This window comes from Haemaphysalis longicornis, unplaced genomic scaffold, assembly GCF_048455015.1.
Source record: "Haemaphysalis longicornis isolate Haplotype H1 unplaced genomic scaffold, Haemaphysalis longicornis Haplotype H1 scaffold_3, whole genome shotgun sequence".
In the NCBI taxonomy this organism is placed as follows: domain Eukaryota; kingdom Metazoa; phylum Arthropoda; class Arachnida; order Ixodida; family Ixodidae; genus Haemaphysalis; species Haemaphysalis longicornis.
In genome coordinates this window covers 18,334,774-18,351,267 of record NW_027526335.1, presented here as the reverse complement: position 1 = coordinate 18,351,267, position 16,494 = coordinate 18,334,774, and the positions used below count along the sequence as shown (strand labels likewise).

At 49.7% G+C, this 16,494-nt stretch overlaps 1 protein-coding gene across 2 annotated transcripts in view; it reads right to left on the bottom strand.

The window, feature by feature from the left end:
- Positions 1-15,612, bottom strand: part of LOC144174055 (uncharacterized) — a 22,618-nt gene extending 7,006 nt beyond the window's left edge. The window contains exons 1-6 of one of the 2 annotated variants that reach the window (XM_077702472.1): positions 15,104-15,612; positions 9,753-9,861; positions 8,434-8,517; positions 8,216-8,305; positions 2,313-2,500; positions 913-1,017 (exon numbers count right to left, since the gene is read on the bottom strand). In XM_077702472.1, the coding sequence (XP_077558598.1) occupies positions 913-1,017; positions 2,313-2,500; positions 8,216-8,305; positions 8,434-8,517; positions 9,753-9,861; positions 15,104-15,232 (705 nt within the window). In that variant the 5' untranslated portion in view covers positions 15,233-15,612. The remainder of the gene's footprint in view (positions 1-912; positions 1,018-2,312; positions 2,501-8,215; positions 8,306-8,433; positions 8,518-9,752; positions 9,862-15,103) is intronic. The other variant, XM_077702473.1, reaches the window with a different exon arrangement.
- Between the last annotated feature and the right edge of the window lie 882 nt (positions 15,613-16,494).

Genomic DNA, 16,494 nt, shown 5'->3' with positions numbered 1-16,494 from the left:
AGACAGCAGCTTTTACCATGCTCAGGATACAGGGGAATAACAGATGCCGCGATGACCACATAGAGCAGCTTTTACCATCCTCAGGATACAGGGGAATAACAGATGCCGCGATGACCACATAGACTAGTACGTACGCAATGCCAATTTTGTGCCAGCTGCTTATCACTATGGAACAGATAGGGCGCCTGTGATAGCTCTGTTGGTAGGAACGGGCTGAAAGCTTGGTACCATCCTTGCGAGCTCCTTCGTGCTCATGCACTTCGTTTTTTTTCTTACATTGCACCATTTGGTTGTGGTTAATGCTACAGCACCATTGCCCTTCTTCGCATTGCAGAAGACAGCTTGGCTGGCCGTATCGTGTAATATAAACACACTCACTGCCTCGAAGCATCATGAACGAGAAAGCAGATCCATTCAGGCTAAGCTACAACCCCGTTTCCAGGTGCTTTCGAAACTCACTAGCGAGCGTAGTGTGCCAGCCATCCCCGCACGTTTCCTCACCATGTCCCAATGTACCTAACCTTCAGCTTCAGTGGAGGCAGTGTCACAACAGCAGGGATCGTGGTTCTGCAAGAAGCATCTACAGTGATCCTGACCTTGAGGTTGTAGACAGTAGCCAACATCAGCAGAAGTCTAAAGACGCAGCCAGAAGAAGCACTTTTGTGCTGTCATCCCACAGAAATACGCTTGCGTATCCTCTGCCACTTTTTCTAGTTCATTCTGCCCCGTGTGCACCTACTCTTTTTGGGACACTATAATGCAGCCTTTCTCTTATTGCTCAGTTGCCCAAGGTATGACGGCATTTCCTATAGAAAGGCCTCATGTCAGAATGCCATTAGCGGTAGCACCTGGAAGGCTTTTTACAACCATACGACTACGTGACCACGGCAACAAGTGTGGTGTACAGCTTACCTTGCATTCACAGCGACATTGCGTGTGCTCTACAAGCCTCACGTTCTTGAATCCCTCGAAATTAATGGCGTTGGACTTGTTTGAGGCCAGGCGCAGAGCAAACACCTGTCAAACAAGCATTTGCATTGTCGTGAGTCGCTACAAGGGCATTCCTTATCCGAAAGGAATTCACGTCTGGCTGCAACTCAAATCACATGTTTTTGAGTTCCTGCTGCAGCACAAACCACATGCTTGCACCACACAATGTAAACAGAGAATATTGGCATGAAAATGGACCATGGGGTGCCTGTGACGCGGCAGAGGTTGGAATGCACAACACCGGGCAGTCTGTACTTCCCAACATGTGCAGAGTAATGCAAGGTCAGCACCTGACAATTTTTTTTACTTTCTTGCGGAAGTCTTCTCACAGAACGCCCAGGCGATCAGTTAGCCTCATTCCTCATTACTGCTATCTTAATCAGTTAATTACTGATTGTGGGGCTTAACACGCCGAAGCTACGGCAGGGAAATGGGGCACGCTGTAGTGAAGGGCTTTGGATTACTTTCGACCACCTGGGGGTTTTAGCGTGCGCCGCTATCTCGACACGCGGGCATTTTCGCTTTTCGCGTTCATCTGAAAAGCAGCAACCGCGGACGGGTTCGAACCCGCATTCTTGGGCTCAGCAACATAACGCCTTCGCCACTGAGCCACCGCAACGCATCTACTTCAAAAGAATAGAACTTAAATGTAAAAAATCCCATCGAGCCATGCCTAGGTCATTCAAATGTTTTCAATGTTTTCGCATGCATGCGCACAGAGCAGCATGCACTGTACAGGTGCCGTCAGAAGTAATTGGAACACAGGAGCTGTGGCTGTAGCTGCACTGGCAGTAAACGGATAGACGAGAACACGCATGCGCGCCTGCCGACAGCGATAGCCAATTTATACGTCTCAAACCACCTCTTTTAACCTGGCTTCGAGCATTGTTCGCAGCCTACTGATCTCGGCGATGGCGCTGATAGCGGAGATGCATTTGGCAGCGCCTCTGGCACACATCCAGCACACGCGAGCTGCCGGAGAAACGGCGCGCTATCACAGAAATCTGCAGTGACCGTTTTTCTTTCAAATATTTTTAGGTGTGTATGCTATCAGTGCCATCGCCTAGGCCAGTACGCTGCGAACAATGCTCAAAGCCTGCAGGTTAAAAGAAGTGGTTTGAGAGATATAGATGGGCTATCGCCGTCGGCAGGCGCGCATGCGTGTTCGGGTGCTTTGGTTTCCCGCCGGGGTAGCTACACGGTGCTTCGAAACGGCTCGGCCGCAAGTCCCGTGTTCCAATTACTTCTGGCGCCACCTGTACATAAGCGCAACGCGGAAAGGCTTTGTAGAGTTGGCTGCGGGAGCGCGTTTGAAGCAGTACCTGGCGGGTGACGTTCCTGAAGGCGGCGGGCCTGCATCGGAGCAGGTGGTGGCCGCAGCATCCGGCGCAGCGCTCCACGTCGGCGCAGGTCGGGTAGAAGAGCGCGTCGGGGTCTCGGGGCTGCGGCACGCGCACGGGCACCGGCCGGGGGCTGCACGCCGAGCGCCGGTCCAGCCGCAGCGTCCGCTCTGCGACGACACGAGCGCGGCCTTTATATCAGGGCCTGCATATATGCGCTTGGCCACATCGATTCACAGGCCCCGTTCTCATCTTCCCCTCTATATGGATTGCCGTCTGCAGTTCGCTGGTGGTGCGCAGCGTGCATCGCTGACACCGCTATCACAGCGCGCGCGCAGTGCGCTGGAGTGACGAGCAACATAAAAAAAATTGCTGTGGTTTAGCTTTGGTGAACCATAGCAAAAGCTTCACTGCCCTGGCTAAAGCCATTGTCGAGGTGTGGGTGAAGTGTGGTTTCGCAATGATGCACAGACATGTTTGCAATGATTACACTGCTTATTCATAATATTTTTTCGCCTCACGGCGTTTTTCAAACCTCGCCGTCGTACGAGCGTCCACACCTGGATGTTCGTTTTCCTCCATGATACACGGCTCAGCGCCGCACTTCCCTGCTGGCCATCCTTTGTGGCGCGCGCTTATCGGTATGGCGGCGGCCTCCTCGCCTTTCTCCGCCAAGTAGCGACACGGGTTGCGCTATGGTCCCTAGAAATATTTCTAGGGACCCTAGTTGCGCGCGTCTCCGTTCCCCCCTCGCCTATCCCCCCCCCCCCCCCCCCCCCCCTCGTCATCGGGCCGCCCCTCGTCATCGGGCCGCTGCTCCGTGCCGGGCGCTCCGCCATGTGGCGACACGGGTGCATGAATTGTCATTAAAGGGCCCGCCATCATCCCATATTTCTTCACATTGTATCAAGGGCCGCGGATGTCATCCTAATTTTTCTGGCACTTACATTTTATTTAGGCACCGTGAACAAACGCCCCGCGAAATTATGGAAGCGTTCCACATAGCAAGAAAGAGTAGACAAGTGTGTCAGCCTAGCAAGCGTGTGTCTTCATCCCAAAGAGATTGCATATCTGCTTGGGCCCTGACTGTAGCCGGTGTTTATCTAGTTGCTTTGTCACCGTGGCCTTTGTAAACTTGTTTTGCTCATGCGCACTGTTTTTTATTGTTTCGTGTTGAGTATTTATAGTCACCATTCTTGATATTAAACTTTAGTTTTTATACAAGCGGCTGTCCCTGCATTCCACTTCTGTCTTTGTTTAAGTTCGCGCTGGTTTCATCCAAGATTACCCGCCGCGGTGGCTCAGTGGCTAAGGCGTTGCGCTGCTGAGCACGAGGTCGCGGGTTCGATTCCCGGCCGCGGCGGCCGCTTTTCTGATGGAGGCGAAAAGCAAAAATGCCCGTGTGTACGAGATTTCGGCGCACGTTAAAGATCCCCAGGTGGTCAAAATTAATCCGGAGCCCTCCACTACGGCGCGCCTCATCGCCTGCGTTGCGTCGGCGCATTAAACCCTACCATCAATCAATCAATCATCCAAGATTAAGCTTAGCCTATCTCTTCCCTGCCGCTTATCGATCTTCTCGCCGTATGGCCGCTGCTCCGTGCCGGGCGCTTGCGAAAGGGGTTCGCTAGCTCTCAAGGTCGAAACTGGTCACCCCGCGAAGAGCGCCCGAGGTAGCAGCTTTCGCTACAAAATGATAGGCGTGTGGCACGGCCGGCAAAGCGCTCGGCTGCAATTTTGCAACATTGTTTTTTCTGTTTTCTTGATTCTTTTTCACAGGTCCGAAGGGAAGCCTAGGCACTCGTCGTTCTCCCGCCCCCTTGCTTTTCCAGTGAAAATAAAGACACCGAAAAATTATGCATGACCCCAAAGTGGGGCCCCGAGAAAGGCGCGTTGTTTTTTGCGTATTAGTGTTCTGTTACCTCACATGCTATAACTACCGGTAGCATACAGATCTTGCCTCTGTTGAGATGTGGGCGCCTGGTGCTCCATACCGCGCCCCTATGTGGACCAATTGTTGTTTTTCATGAAATACTGGTTGTGCCTTCATGATTTGCAACACGCGGCCGCTACTTTCGGGAGAAGCTTTTCGCGTTTTTCTTTCGTTTGTTTTTTTGCGCGCAGAGTCGACGTCTCCCTGTTGGGCCGCTGCGGGCGTGTGGAAGTGAGAGGAGGTGCGCGGGAAGAACGGAGAAAGAGAAGTTGGCGCCACTAGGGTGCGCGGTTACCTTTCCCGGCCTCTTTTTGCCTCACACAGCGGCTGCAGCCCGGACTGACGCCTGCCTGCCAGCTCCTAGCTTTACCTGTTTCAGTAGGCAGGCACTTTGGCGGCCGCAACTACGGTTTGGCGGCGGCGATAGCGCCGGCGTCGTAACCGAGCGAGCGAAGACAAAGGCGACAAAGGTAACGGCGGGGGAAAGCGTGAAGGGAGGGAAGTATTCGCACTTTCCAGCGAATATTGTCGCGAAGACAAGGACGATGCAGTTGTCTTGAATGAGAAACACGTTTATTGGAGCGAACTTGTGCTCCCTTAACTCAAAAGAATACAGAGGCGGCGAAGCAGCGGTCAACAAAGTGACTTGCACAGGCGAGTGTCGTCGAATCGAATGCTCCGGCGTCCGCACTGCAGGCTTTTTATCTTTCGGCGCGCGTGGTTCTCGAAACGTCGATTCACATCGAGAACATAGTAGATCCAAGAAGATTATTCTGGGCTGTTTACGTTAGATCGGAATGCTCTCCCTATCACGACAGATAACACATGCGGCACAGAAAGAAAGAATGGAACACGCGCTTCCCTTGGCGCAGAGATAACACAGACCGGCGCAGCCGGGCGGTAAAAGCAAAACACAAATAGACAAGCCCAATGCATGGTTCGCGGCAATATAGGTGGCACAACGGGGCATCCAAAATGGAGGACGGGACGATAATCGGGACGTCGCGTAAGCGCGCGCGTCTGGAGGGAAAAGGCGATCCGGGCACGTCTCTTCAGACCATCTTTTCCCTTGCCGATAAGACACGAAGGTGCTTTGTCGAAGGCGAAGCAATTTATAACGCCAGTCACACAATGTTTCGCGGCATCAGGGAGGCCACTGATGACATGCTGAGCATCGAGGGATTGTGCCTGCAACCGAGCGGCGTCACCAGCCAACCGCACTGCGTGAACGTTTGGTGGCACTTCAGGTTCTATAAAGGATGCTACACTTACATCCATGCTCGTAAAATTGTTCAAGCACACATCACGAATATTTATTAAGCGTCAATCAGAGCTCCGTAGACGCAACCGAGCACAGCGTTTTGTTATTGCCATTTGCGCAATTGTGTCCGGTTAAGTGAGAATAATGCGCGTAAATTATAATTTTGTGGGCTGTTTTTGCAAGGAAAGATCCAACGGCATTTATGCAGGTTACAGGTAATAATAAAAATACCGAAACTAAATATCAAACGCCGACGCCTCTACGACAGGGCCTGTTACATCAGCTGTGCTGTGCTTTCAGCGCTCTGTCGGGAACGGCGATGCTGCAGTAACAAGTTTATTTATTTATTACAAATACCTACATCGCCCATTCCTGGGGGGGGTTTGAGAAAGAAAAAAAAGTAGCAAGTTCAAAACAGTAACCACACATAATGCTAAAAAGAGAACGAAGAACAAACAACCCAACAAAGCACAAAATGCAACTGGAATGCAGAATTTATTAAAAAAAAACCAGCGCGTTAATAAAAGAACAATGACGTTCGCCTGTTGGTGACGTGCTAGGCCCTTTGTCGAACTCTAAACGAGCATTTCGAGCGACAAAAGCTCGATTGTCTTTCCTGCGAAGCACCGGACTTGATCAGACTATTTAAACAGGACTCTTAATGAGCGCGTCATCTTCTCTACAGTCATTATCATCATCTGTTAATTGATATACATCTGGTGTAGCAGCTAGGCGCCAGGCTAACCTCACCAGTATCATTAAAGACTATTCTCTCTCTTCTTGGCTTCACTTTTTTCTCGGGCGTGCGCATAGGAATGTTATGTGGCGGCACGGCGCCTTTCTTCAATCGCGGTGTCAGAGGCTGCAGACTATCTATTAATAAACGACACACTCAATTTGCACGAAAAACACACCATCAATAACGAGAGAGCGATCTAAACTTACGGGTATTGATCCACAAGAAGTCAGCTTTCGTGAAGTGACTATACTACAAACACTATTGTGTTGCTTACACCTTTTCCAATGCGGAACATAGTTATCCAAACCTTTCGGACTTTTTTATCCCTAGGGAAGGTATGAACGCTGGCTTTTCCCGGCACTGAGCGATTTCTATACTGCGGTACACATACACAGCACATTCGATTGATTTTTGGTTTTGCGTTCTCAATCCCCACATTTCCGAACGCTCTGGCGGCCTTCGCCCGGGACACCGATCATCTACAAACAGCTTCGGAAAAAAGGCGCGCGGCGGCGCCACCGTTGCTGGAAAGTGCGAATATGCTGAGCCCGACGAGACGCTCGCCCGAGCATCTGGCGAAAGTGTGAGGGTGGCGGAACGCACTGCTACGGCGTCATCTCTCTCACTGCCTCCCCCTCGCACTGCCTCCCCCTCGCACGTGACATTTGCGCGGGAGGTTCAAACATGCGTGCCGGTGGCGGCGACGCGCCGCCGTGCGTTCGCTTATCACGTGATCACTTCCCAATACGCCGTGACCGAGAAGACTGCAGTTCGCGCGATGTACAAATTTCGCACTAGGCAGTATAGTAATCGCCAGTGCTTTTTTTTTCTTTCTTCTTTCTCTATTTCCCCGTCTCCCTTACTTTTATTCCGCTAATCACTGATCCCAAAGTCCCCATTCCTCCAAGCGTTCATGCGCACCACTGCATCCGCCCTCTCCCACGCAATATGCACCCACTGCACAACCAAACACGCAGTGAACAGCGAGCACGGGCCTTGACTGAGAAATACCCCATTAAGCCGAGCACCCTTTACGTAGACGCAGCAGACTACAGACATCATGACGCGTACGCTGACGCAGCAATATTCAGTCCTAACTCCCCACCCCTCACCTCCCTCACGATACGCTCCCGTCATCCGGCAACGGCGGAGGAAGCGGCAATCGCCCTAACACTAACCCAATCGCCAACCCCCACATTATCATCTCTGATTCGAAAACGGCCATTCAAAACTTTGCCAGAGGTCCCATCTCCCTTCAGGCGCTCCAAAGTCTTGTTCAAAATCCCCCTACCGACCCCGTGGAGCTGATCTGGACTCCTGCCAATACAGGGCTGGGGGCAACGAGGCCAACAAAGCAGCTCGAGAACTCACTGTCCGAGCAGGCCCAAGTCTCGTACCCTTACACGGAGCCCGATCAGCCCGAGACAGCTTGCTTAGCTATCGGGAAATAACTGAGCATTACCGCCTCGCCCGCCACATATTCCCACCGGCTCATCCTACCTTCTCTCACTCTGAAGAACACTTATGGCGCCTCATTAAAACACACTTAGCCCTGTCGGGCTAAACTGCACCTAATTCATCCCACCCTGTATCAGTCCCCCAACTGCCCCGCATGTGGCTTGAAAGACACCATCATCCCATGTGGGCATGCAACAGCGATCCCTTCCCATTAATCCGTACCACAGAGCAACGGGAGGCGGCGCTGGGTAGCTCCGACCCGCAGATGCAGAAAAGCCTGACGGAACGGGCTGCCTTGGTCACCGGCAAGCTGCAACTGCATACCGGTCACCGCAACCTCCTAACTACGTATCGCAATAAAGTTCATTTCTCTCTCTCTTCCTACGCCTTCTCTGACATCACCGGATCTGGAGGGACACTCCAAGAGCTGCGCATCTCTCTCACAATTTCCCGTACTACAGGGCTCGCGAGAAGCGATGAGCACGTGCACTCACTGCGTTCTTCGGCAGGCGCATCGCCCAGCATCATTTCGTCGTCGACAGTGTCGGCACGGTTGCTCGAGGGGATGTCCGGGAGTTTCCTGCCTGGTCGCAGTTGGCATGCGCGGAGAGAACGGGGCCTCTTATGAGAGGGGAGGTCAGCTGTTTGCCATCGACGCGTTGCGCACCACGCGCAGCAAGCAAGGGAAAGGAAATGCAGCGCATGTCCTTACGTCCATCGGCCCTCTCAGTCGTCGCCTTCAGGTGCCGCATGACGTCCCCTTCGTACGTGCGGATCTGCCACAGCAGGTAGCCTGCTAACGAGGTCATGCAGCATCATGTCAGTCGTGGCGCTTACGGTAAACATCAACGTGCTCCCACTCCTTTCCTCTGTAAGGTACAGTCAGCAACTCGTGAAGCGCGAGCACAAAAGTATTATGAGTATGAAAGGTATGCCCAAGCAGGGCCGTAGCCCGAATTTTTTTTCGGGGGGGGGGGGGGGGGGTATGTGCTATTCGAAGGGAGGAGTTTTGCCGAAAGGAACACCTACGCGCTGCCTGGAAAAAATTTCGGAGGGGGTTCGAACCCCCAAACCCCCCCTCTGGCTACGTCCCTGTGGCCAAGGTTCGGCGATCGTACGCAGTAATGAAGCACGTGGGGTCACTACACGCAATCGCATAAGGCCTCAAGTATACCTTTATCAACCAAAATCCTCACATATGTGCACTAGGGTTCCAATTTTATCACAATATGATCTAGGCCTGGCTGGCAAATATTCGTTCGCGCTTCCTGAGCTGCCGGCGAGGTTCTTTCGTCCTAGAGCTCTCGTTGCAGCAGCTTTTGGAGCGGAATTTCATTGCCTAGTGTTGCAGGATTTTAGTCCTCACTGAATGTTTATATCTTCGAACCTGTCATTGATGCTGCTCTGCATGAAATTTCCCCTCTGAAGGGCTTCACCGAAATCACGTTGAGGATGATCGTCAACGAATTGTGGTTCTCCGAACAGTCGGGCCGAATTTTAAAAGTCTACGCGGAATATATATACGCGGGAAAAGACCAACTTACCGTTTTAGCTCACGGCCAAGATGCCTAGAAAAAGTCCATTTTGCTGATATCCGCCCATGTGTTTGCATGTTATGGGTGAACAAGGCAAGTAACCGTCGAGCAACAATTATTTCGTGCCAACTTTTCAGAGGCTCGGAAGCAGAGGAAAAGGGAAGAGTGACCTGCTCCTTTTTCGAACGTTTCTTGTTTTTGAATTGTCTTAAGTTACTTTTTCTAGCCTTCCTGTCCCTTCATTGACTGCAGTCCATCACTATGCTGCTTCACAGCCCTGCACAGATCCGACGCCCCTTTGCTCGAGAAGCCGCAAGACACACGGTTCATCTTGTGTGTGCCCACCCTCCAGCTCGGCGTGTGCTGCAACGTCGGTACAACCTGACTGGCAAGTGTCGTCATGTTTTCTGCAGGAATGGCTACAAAGGAAGTCGGGCAGCGCGTGACCACGTGCACGTCGTTCGCGGCACAGCATGCGTGAGAGGGGAGCACTCGCCGTGCGTGCCGATGCGCCTCCACGAGGCGCTCGTGCCCCCGGAGCAGACGCGCAGCACATCGTGCAGGTCCTGGGCCTCGTTCAGCTGCCGCACCACCTGCACCGGGATCTGTGCAGGACGACGGCCAGTCAGTGCCAAGGAGAACGCTTCCGGGAGGCCAGAAGACGCCACCTTCCCGGATGTCACGTGTGCGGCCACAGCGGCTTCTAGACATCGCACTCGACTCTATGCCTCGTTCACGCACAATAGTTTCTGCTCACTTACCTTTCATGCCCGACTTGCAGCGTCCGGCGGGGACATGGAGGAAGTTTAATGCGCCTGCTCTCGATTGTCAGTACACTAAGTGTTCTTGGCTCGCAAGTGTCCTTTCACGCCAGTGCGCCATGAACGGCAAGTGTTTGTGCAGCTGCCTAACCGGGGTACAGATCAAACACTGCCTTTAATGCGTAGCATTATTTGCCGACTACTCCCACAGCTAGGACCGTGTAACGACCTGCATTCCCACAAAAATGCACATTTGGCGGAAGTGACATCTTTATTACGTGGAGATCATTGATCGAATAGAATTTTGAAAAACCAAGAAATAACAAAAATAGGAAAAATAAGGTTTTCACATAACTGATCTGGCAAAATAAAACAAATGCCTCTTATACATCTCCCCCCCCCAAAAAAACCGAAGAACAAACAAGAAAAGTCCGCTAAAGAACGTTTAAATATATATAAAAATAGCGTAAATGGGCCAACTCTGCAGTACGTCTTGCTTCATTGGAAAAAATACAAAATTAGCAAAGAAAATGCACTTTATCGCTATAATGGTGCATATTTACATCATTGCCGAAAAGAACCAAAAGTCAACTTAAAAAAGAATAAAATAATCCAATCTCTTTCGCTGCTCATATTCATATTTAGCTGTAAAGAACGCACACTCCAGACAAGCGGCATAACAATGCTACGCATTAGTGGACAATTCTCTTAATTTCTGCAGATTTTTATAAAAATAGCACAGCTTTTTTATTGCGTCATAAAAATATAATCATCATCATTGCACTGGTTTTTTTATAGCATGTAACATCTGTGAGAAATTTATTAGCTAATATTCTAGCGGTTCACTAAATATCATTTTTGTAACACTTGGTGGAAGTTCAGAGAAAACTACGAACAGCTGCACCGTAAGTGTTATATGTCTAGAACAGGTGCACAATCGAATCCAGACTGATCTTTTCGGGCGTTGCGGAAGAAGCGCATGTGTTTGAGTACGCGGTGCTGCGGCGGTACCTTTGCGGTGTGGCATGGCATAGCGGTAAATAATGGCCCCACAGGTTCAAAGCACAGCTGCATGCCTGCTTTGACAGCAAACACGCTTGCGGAGAACCTTAGCAAATTGAAATCCAAGCGCTGCATCTCCCCTCAACCCATCCTTTCTCGCGCATGCTATTTACATACCGAATTGGTGTATTAAAATGTAAAAACAAAAATTGTAGGAACGTTAATTTGAGGATAAAACGGTTGCTATTCTCGAAACCCGACGGCTTCGCGTTTTCATACCAGTGTTTTGTTGTTGGACGATAGACGTTCCTTACGGATCAAGCACTCTGAGTCCTGCGCACAATCGTATTTTAGCACGAAAGTTTTATATTCCGGGATTCACCAAGATTTCACTTGCGTCATATACGTCAAGGAAGTGACTTATATGACGTACAACGGAAGCACAACGGAGCAAGCGGCCACTAAAGGGTGCACCCCTGCACACGGGGTCTTCTTGCGGGGAAGCAACATTTAGTACTAAAGAGTACGTTATACTTCGGGGTGTTCGTTTTCGAGTTTTATATTTAAACAAGAAAGTGTTTTATGCTGGGATACACCAAGATTTCACTGACGTCATATCCATCACGGAAATGACGCCAGTGCAACGAAGAAGTGGCCTGTAAAGGGTGCACCCCTGCACACAGGGTCTTCTTGCGGGGAAGCAACCTTTAGTACTAAAGAGTACGTTCTATTACTGTTGTTCGTTTTCAGGTTTTATATTTAAACAAGAAAGTGTTTTATGCTGGGGTACACCAAGATTTCACTGACGTCATATCCGTCACGGAAATGACGACAGTACACCTTTGCCGAAGCGACCCGCCAGCAGGACGTCGCTCGCCAAGCACACCCACAAGACAGCCGCCTCCCCGCACATTATGCTTAGTTGCAGATTTCGCTGCACATTTCACTTCCGTGTTTTACCGATTCCTGTGACAGAGGAATCAACCACAGTTTTTATGTAGCTATTACTCTGAAGGAAACAACTATAGCCCTTAGGCTTTATTAAAGCGGAAAAATACATGACGCTTTCTTTTTTTCTTTTTTACTGGTGGCGAATAACACCCCCCGGAAAATGCTTCTGGCTACGCCACTGTTGGCAAGAGTAGCAGACGGACATGAACAAATGAGAGGCTTTCTTTTTTTTTCGAAATGAACCAGATCCACCTGACGCGAATTTGAGAAACAAGCCAAAATTTGTTACCGGACCTAAATGCAACGCCATCAAAGCGTTGCAACATGCAACACCGTCAAATATGATATATTTTACATGTCAGCTAGGGGAAGTTTATGACCACAAGTAATTAAAAATTATGCCGGGAATTTGAGCAATATTGGGGTGAGAAGTTTGTATTTGGCTCATATTGAATTGAAACACTCAGGTTGGTGCAGCATTGTTATGAAAACGTTATTTAAATGGACTTTCAGCACGGTGCAATTGAGTTTTGGTGGAAAAAGACACTAAGAATGTGCAACAGGGCTTTAAGAACAGTATAACTATGCATGGAGAGCAGGTGAGTCTTCTTGACGCCATTAGCAGCTCTTGTCGAATTCTTCCATAGGATAATTTTTTTTTTGGGACGGCTGGAGGCACTCACGAAGTAGACAAGTGCTTCAGTGCTTTGCCATGAATTTCCAGAACGCTTAACAAGAAGGCTGCTCGTATCTTCTTCTTATTAATGAAGTGGTTCGTACTCTCAGAGGGGGTTTCCAGGGCTTGTAAGCGGTGGCTATTTAGTGAAGTATTAAAATGGTAAATATAGGACTAAAAAAATAAATATAACCATGGTTATTTTGTAGGGAAGGGTGAGACGAAATGAAATTACTGTTTCACATCTCTGAGTTTCATTTCGTTCACTTCGTCGTTGACATCTGCGGACAGATCTTTCGCCGATCTCTTAATTGCTGTCTGAAGACATAATAAGCCAGGTCCGAAACACAAAAAGAAACTTCACAAACCTCCACGAAACAGTCTGAACAGTCAAGCCAAAAGCAAACTCTTTTTGGGCAAATGGATTTGGCTCCGTGAAACAGCAGGATTAGGCTCATCCTCGATACGAACTACGATCTGCGTACACGTTTTCAGGGCGTTATCTAAACTTTTTTCCGGCCACCCCTGTTTTAGGGGAAATTTGCCGAGTTTTTTTTTTTTTTTTCACTGCAGTTTTATCCGACTTCGTTTCGCTTTCTGGATCTGACCCATTTAGAAAAAAAAAACGCATCAAATATTGAAGCGACGGGGCAGGACTAGTGACAGCAAGACGCTGAACACGCAGACGGAATCTTGGGTGCAGCGCTTTGCGAGTCTGAAATGAGGATAATTGATAATGGGACCGGTTATTTCCTGTTCGCAGCTTTTCAATAAATCTGTTCAGTAAAAAATGGAACGCCTGGAACAACATGGCATATTTCCTATGGAGGAAGGTAGAGGAAGTACAGAAGAAACGGCAAGCGATGTCGGCCCTGTTGGAGCTACTCGCTTTTTTGCGCCAAGCGTTGCGGTAACGTTTTCACCTAAGGAACACAGGGTCATTTACATGAGGCGAGGGCATCCTTGCCTTTTTTTTTCAGTTTTTCTGGTCTAACTCTGCTCCAATTTCTGAGTCGTAGTGTGCACCTGAAGGTGTAGGTGTTCTTTACGGTATTAACGGTAAACACTTCGTCTCATTTTACCCACAACGTAACGGGCATAAGCACAATGAGTTACGAACATATATCGGGCATGTGAGACGTGTATCGTTACTCGTATCGTAACATGAAATTGGGGCAGCCGAACGGTTTCTCCGTAAAACCGCTTGCATTGACGTTTAGTGTACACTCGCGAACCTTAGCATTATCTCTGTGTCGGGGTTCATGGCGAAAGAATGACACGCACTATCAGCAGTGCTATACTTTTCCGGCTGCTATTGGAATTTGTAATCGTTATGCTGTTTTCGCTGAAGGTTTTGTTTAGCCAAGTGAATTTTTTTTTTTCTAAAATCCAAATTTTGGTGACGTGTTTGTTAAACAGTGCCCGTGCTAGTGCTTCTTCGGTCTTTCAAACGTGTTACCTTTTGCTACAGCTTGTTTTTATCGTAAGTTTGAAAAAACCAAAAAGTATATTCACGGTGTATCTGGTACGCCGCTTTGCAAGCCTTTTACAGCACTAAAATGCGAGGATTGAAGTATAGTAGACTCCCGTTAAGACGAACTCGAAGGGACCGTAAAAATTTGTTCGTATTACAAGAAATTCGTCTTAAGCGTGGACATTACAACAGAGCAAAAATGTTGTTTGTCGTAACCATTGTCTTCGTCTTAACCGAGTTCGTCTTAACGGGAGTCCACTGTATACAGTTGAGTCCCGTTAGCATATATATATATATATATATATATATATATATGCTAAAGAACAAAGTGCTGAGTGAGACAAAAGCACAAATTTGTCTGGCTTATTGGGCTTATGAGCCTTGCTTCGGGCCAATATACATGCCGGTCCCTCGTATAGGCCGAACAGTTGTCGTTGTGATTTTGTTGGTCGTGCATATATCGGCCCAGCGTCGGCGAATGAAAGTTGAGCCCTTTAAGGCCGATATCAACCCTCAAGTTCTGCGAGACCTTTTTTACCAAGGTTAAGCCAAGCTGCTTATGCCGGCTGTCAGACATTGGCCCTATGTTAATGCCAAGGTTGTTTTGTCACTCCGGGTGCGATTTGTTTTGAAGAAAAATTACCTTGTCTTCGCCAATAGCGGAGTCTGAGAAGTCACGCCTATAGCTTTGTTAATGGAACTGTCTTTTGCCTGACCCTACCACGTGCCAACAAAACGATGAAGAGGGTTCGCGCCCCAGTCGTTTGGTGTACTTGCTAAGACAAAGCTTTTGAAGGAAGACAGCGCGCGAAATACGAACCACAAGACAAAAGGAAACGCGAGACGAGTGCTGGTGTCTTGAGGCTATGCCAGATCACTCCGCAAGCGTGCAGCCGTTCGTTTAGAGCAGGCGGCAAAATAGAAAGCATCCACGTCAAACAGAAGCTTCCACGTCAACGTGACCATGACACACGCGTCCTTACCCGTTTTTTCGAAAGGTGTGAATCCGCGGAGACCCAGCAGGAGTCCACCGAAGTTGCCGGCCTGTTCTTGTTGTGAGCGATCTCAACGAATCCAGCCAACGTGAACACAACCGCAAGCATGGTCCTCATGTTTTTTGGCGAGCCACGCCGCACCTAATCTTTTTTTGTCTATCCTGTTCGCTGTCCTGTTGCTTCACATGCTCGACGGACGCACACAACCAGGCTTCGCCCAGGTTTCCGCCGTCTGCAGTGGAAGCGGCGTGGAGCTTACCGTAATTCCGTGCAGTGACGTTCATACATTGGCTATTCAGTCAATGTCTGCTTCTGCGCTGCTCGGTATAGTTACAACATGCTGTGCCTGGATACGTGCCTATCTTTTCAGGCGTGTGAATTTAGACACGTTAAGCGTCACAAATCATGTTGCTTATTACTGAGACATTACTGCGCTTGCAGAAGACGGGCGGAATGAGTGCGCGCACGCTAGACGCGGAAGGATACACAGCCTGCGCACGCATTCTTCACCGAGCGCACCACCGAGACGCGGAGGCACGACATTGCACGCGCTGCACGCAAATACGGAGAGGCCGGCGAAGGACTGGAAAAGAAGCGCAACGGGCGAACCCGCGGCCCGAAACGGTGGTGAGTCAAAAACGTCCCCGAAATACATTCTTCAAAGTCTGCTGGCGGTGTCTTCACTCCCACGGCGGGGCGAACGCTCGTTGCTGACTGCCGCCAGCGAAGACAGATAGCCCCTGTCCTGACAACGCAGCGGAGTCGGAACGTCGCGCCTCTCCGCTAATCGGACGTCACCGCACATACCTTGTAGTCCTGCTGGCAGCGGCGGGGCCTTTTTACACCACCCACCCCTTTTTCTTTTGGTTTTTCTTTTCGTAAATGGTGACGCCTGAGTGCACATAAGAGCCTCTAGCGAATTCCAGAAGTACCCTCGCAACACTGCCTCTCTTTTCGGCGAAAAGAAACGCACCAGGATGCTTCCCAGGGATTTATACACACACAACCCCCCCCCCCCCCCCCCCGCTCCCCGGAGGATTTCGAGCCCCCCCCCCCCAAAAAAAAAAAAAAAATCCCCAACCACGAGCACCCCGCCCAGGGATTTACATCCCCCCCCCCCCAACATCCCCCAAACACCCCCCAGGAGAATTTCGACACCCCCCAAAATCTAAATTCTGGAACCCCTGATGTTTCCTATACTCGCGTCTTGTACGTTATGAGATCTCGAGGGTTCATCTTGCATAGATTCCCCAGTACCCCGTTTTACAGAAGCAGTTTTACGCGTGCAGCAGAGTTTAAATATAGTCCACGAGACTGCAGAAATACTTGTAGAACTCTAAAATTTTACTGTAATTTTGCGTCGAAGGCCCCAGCCCAAG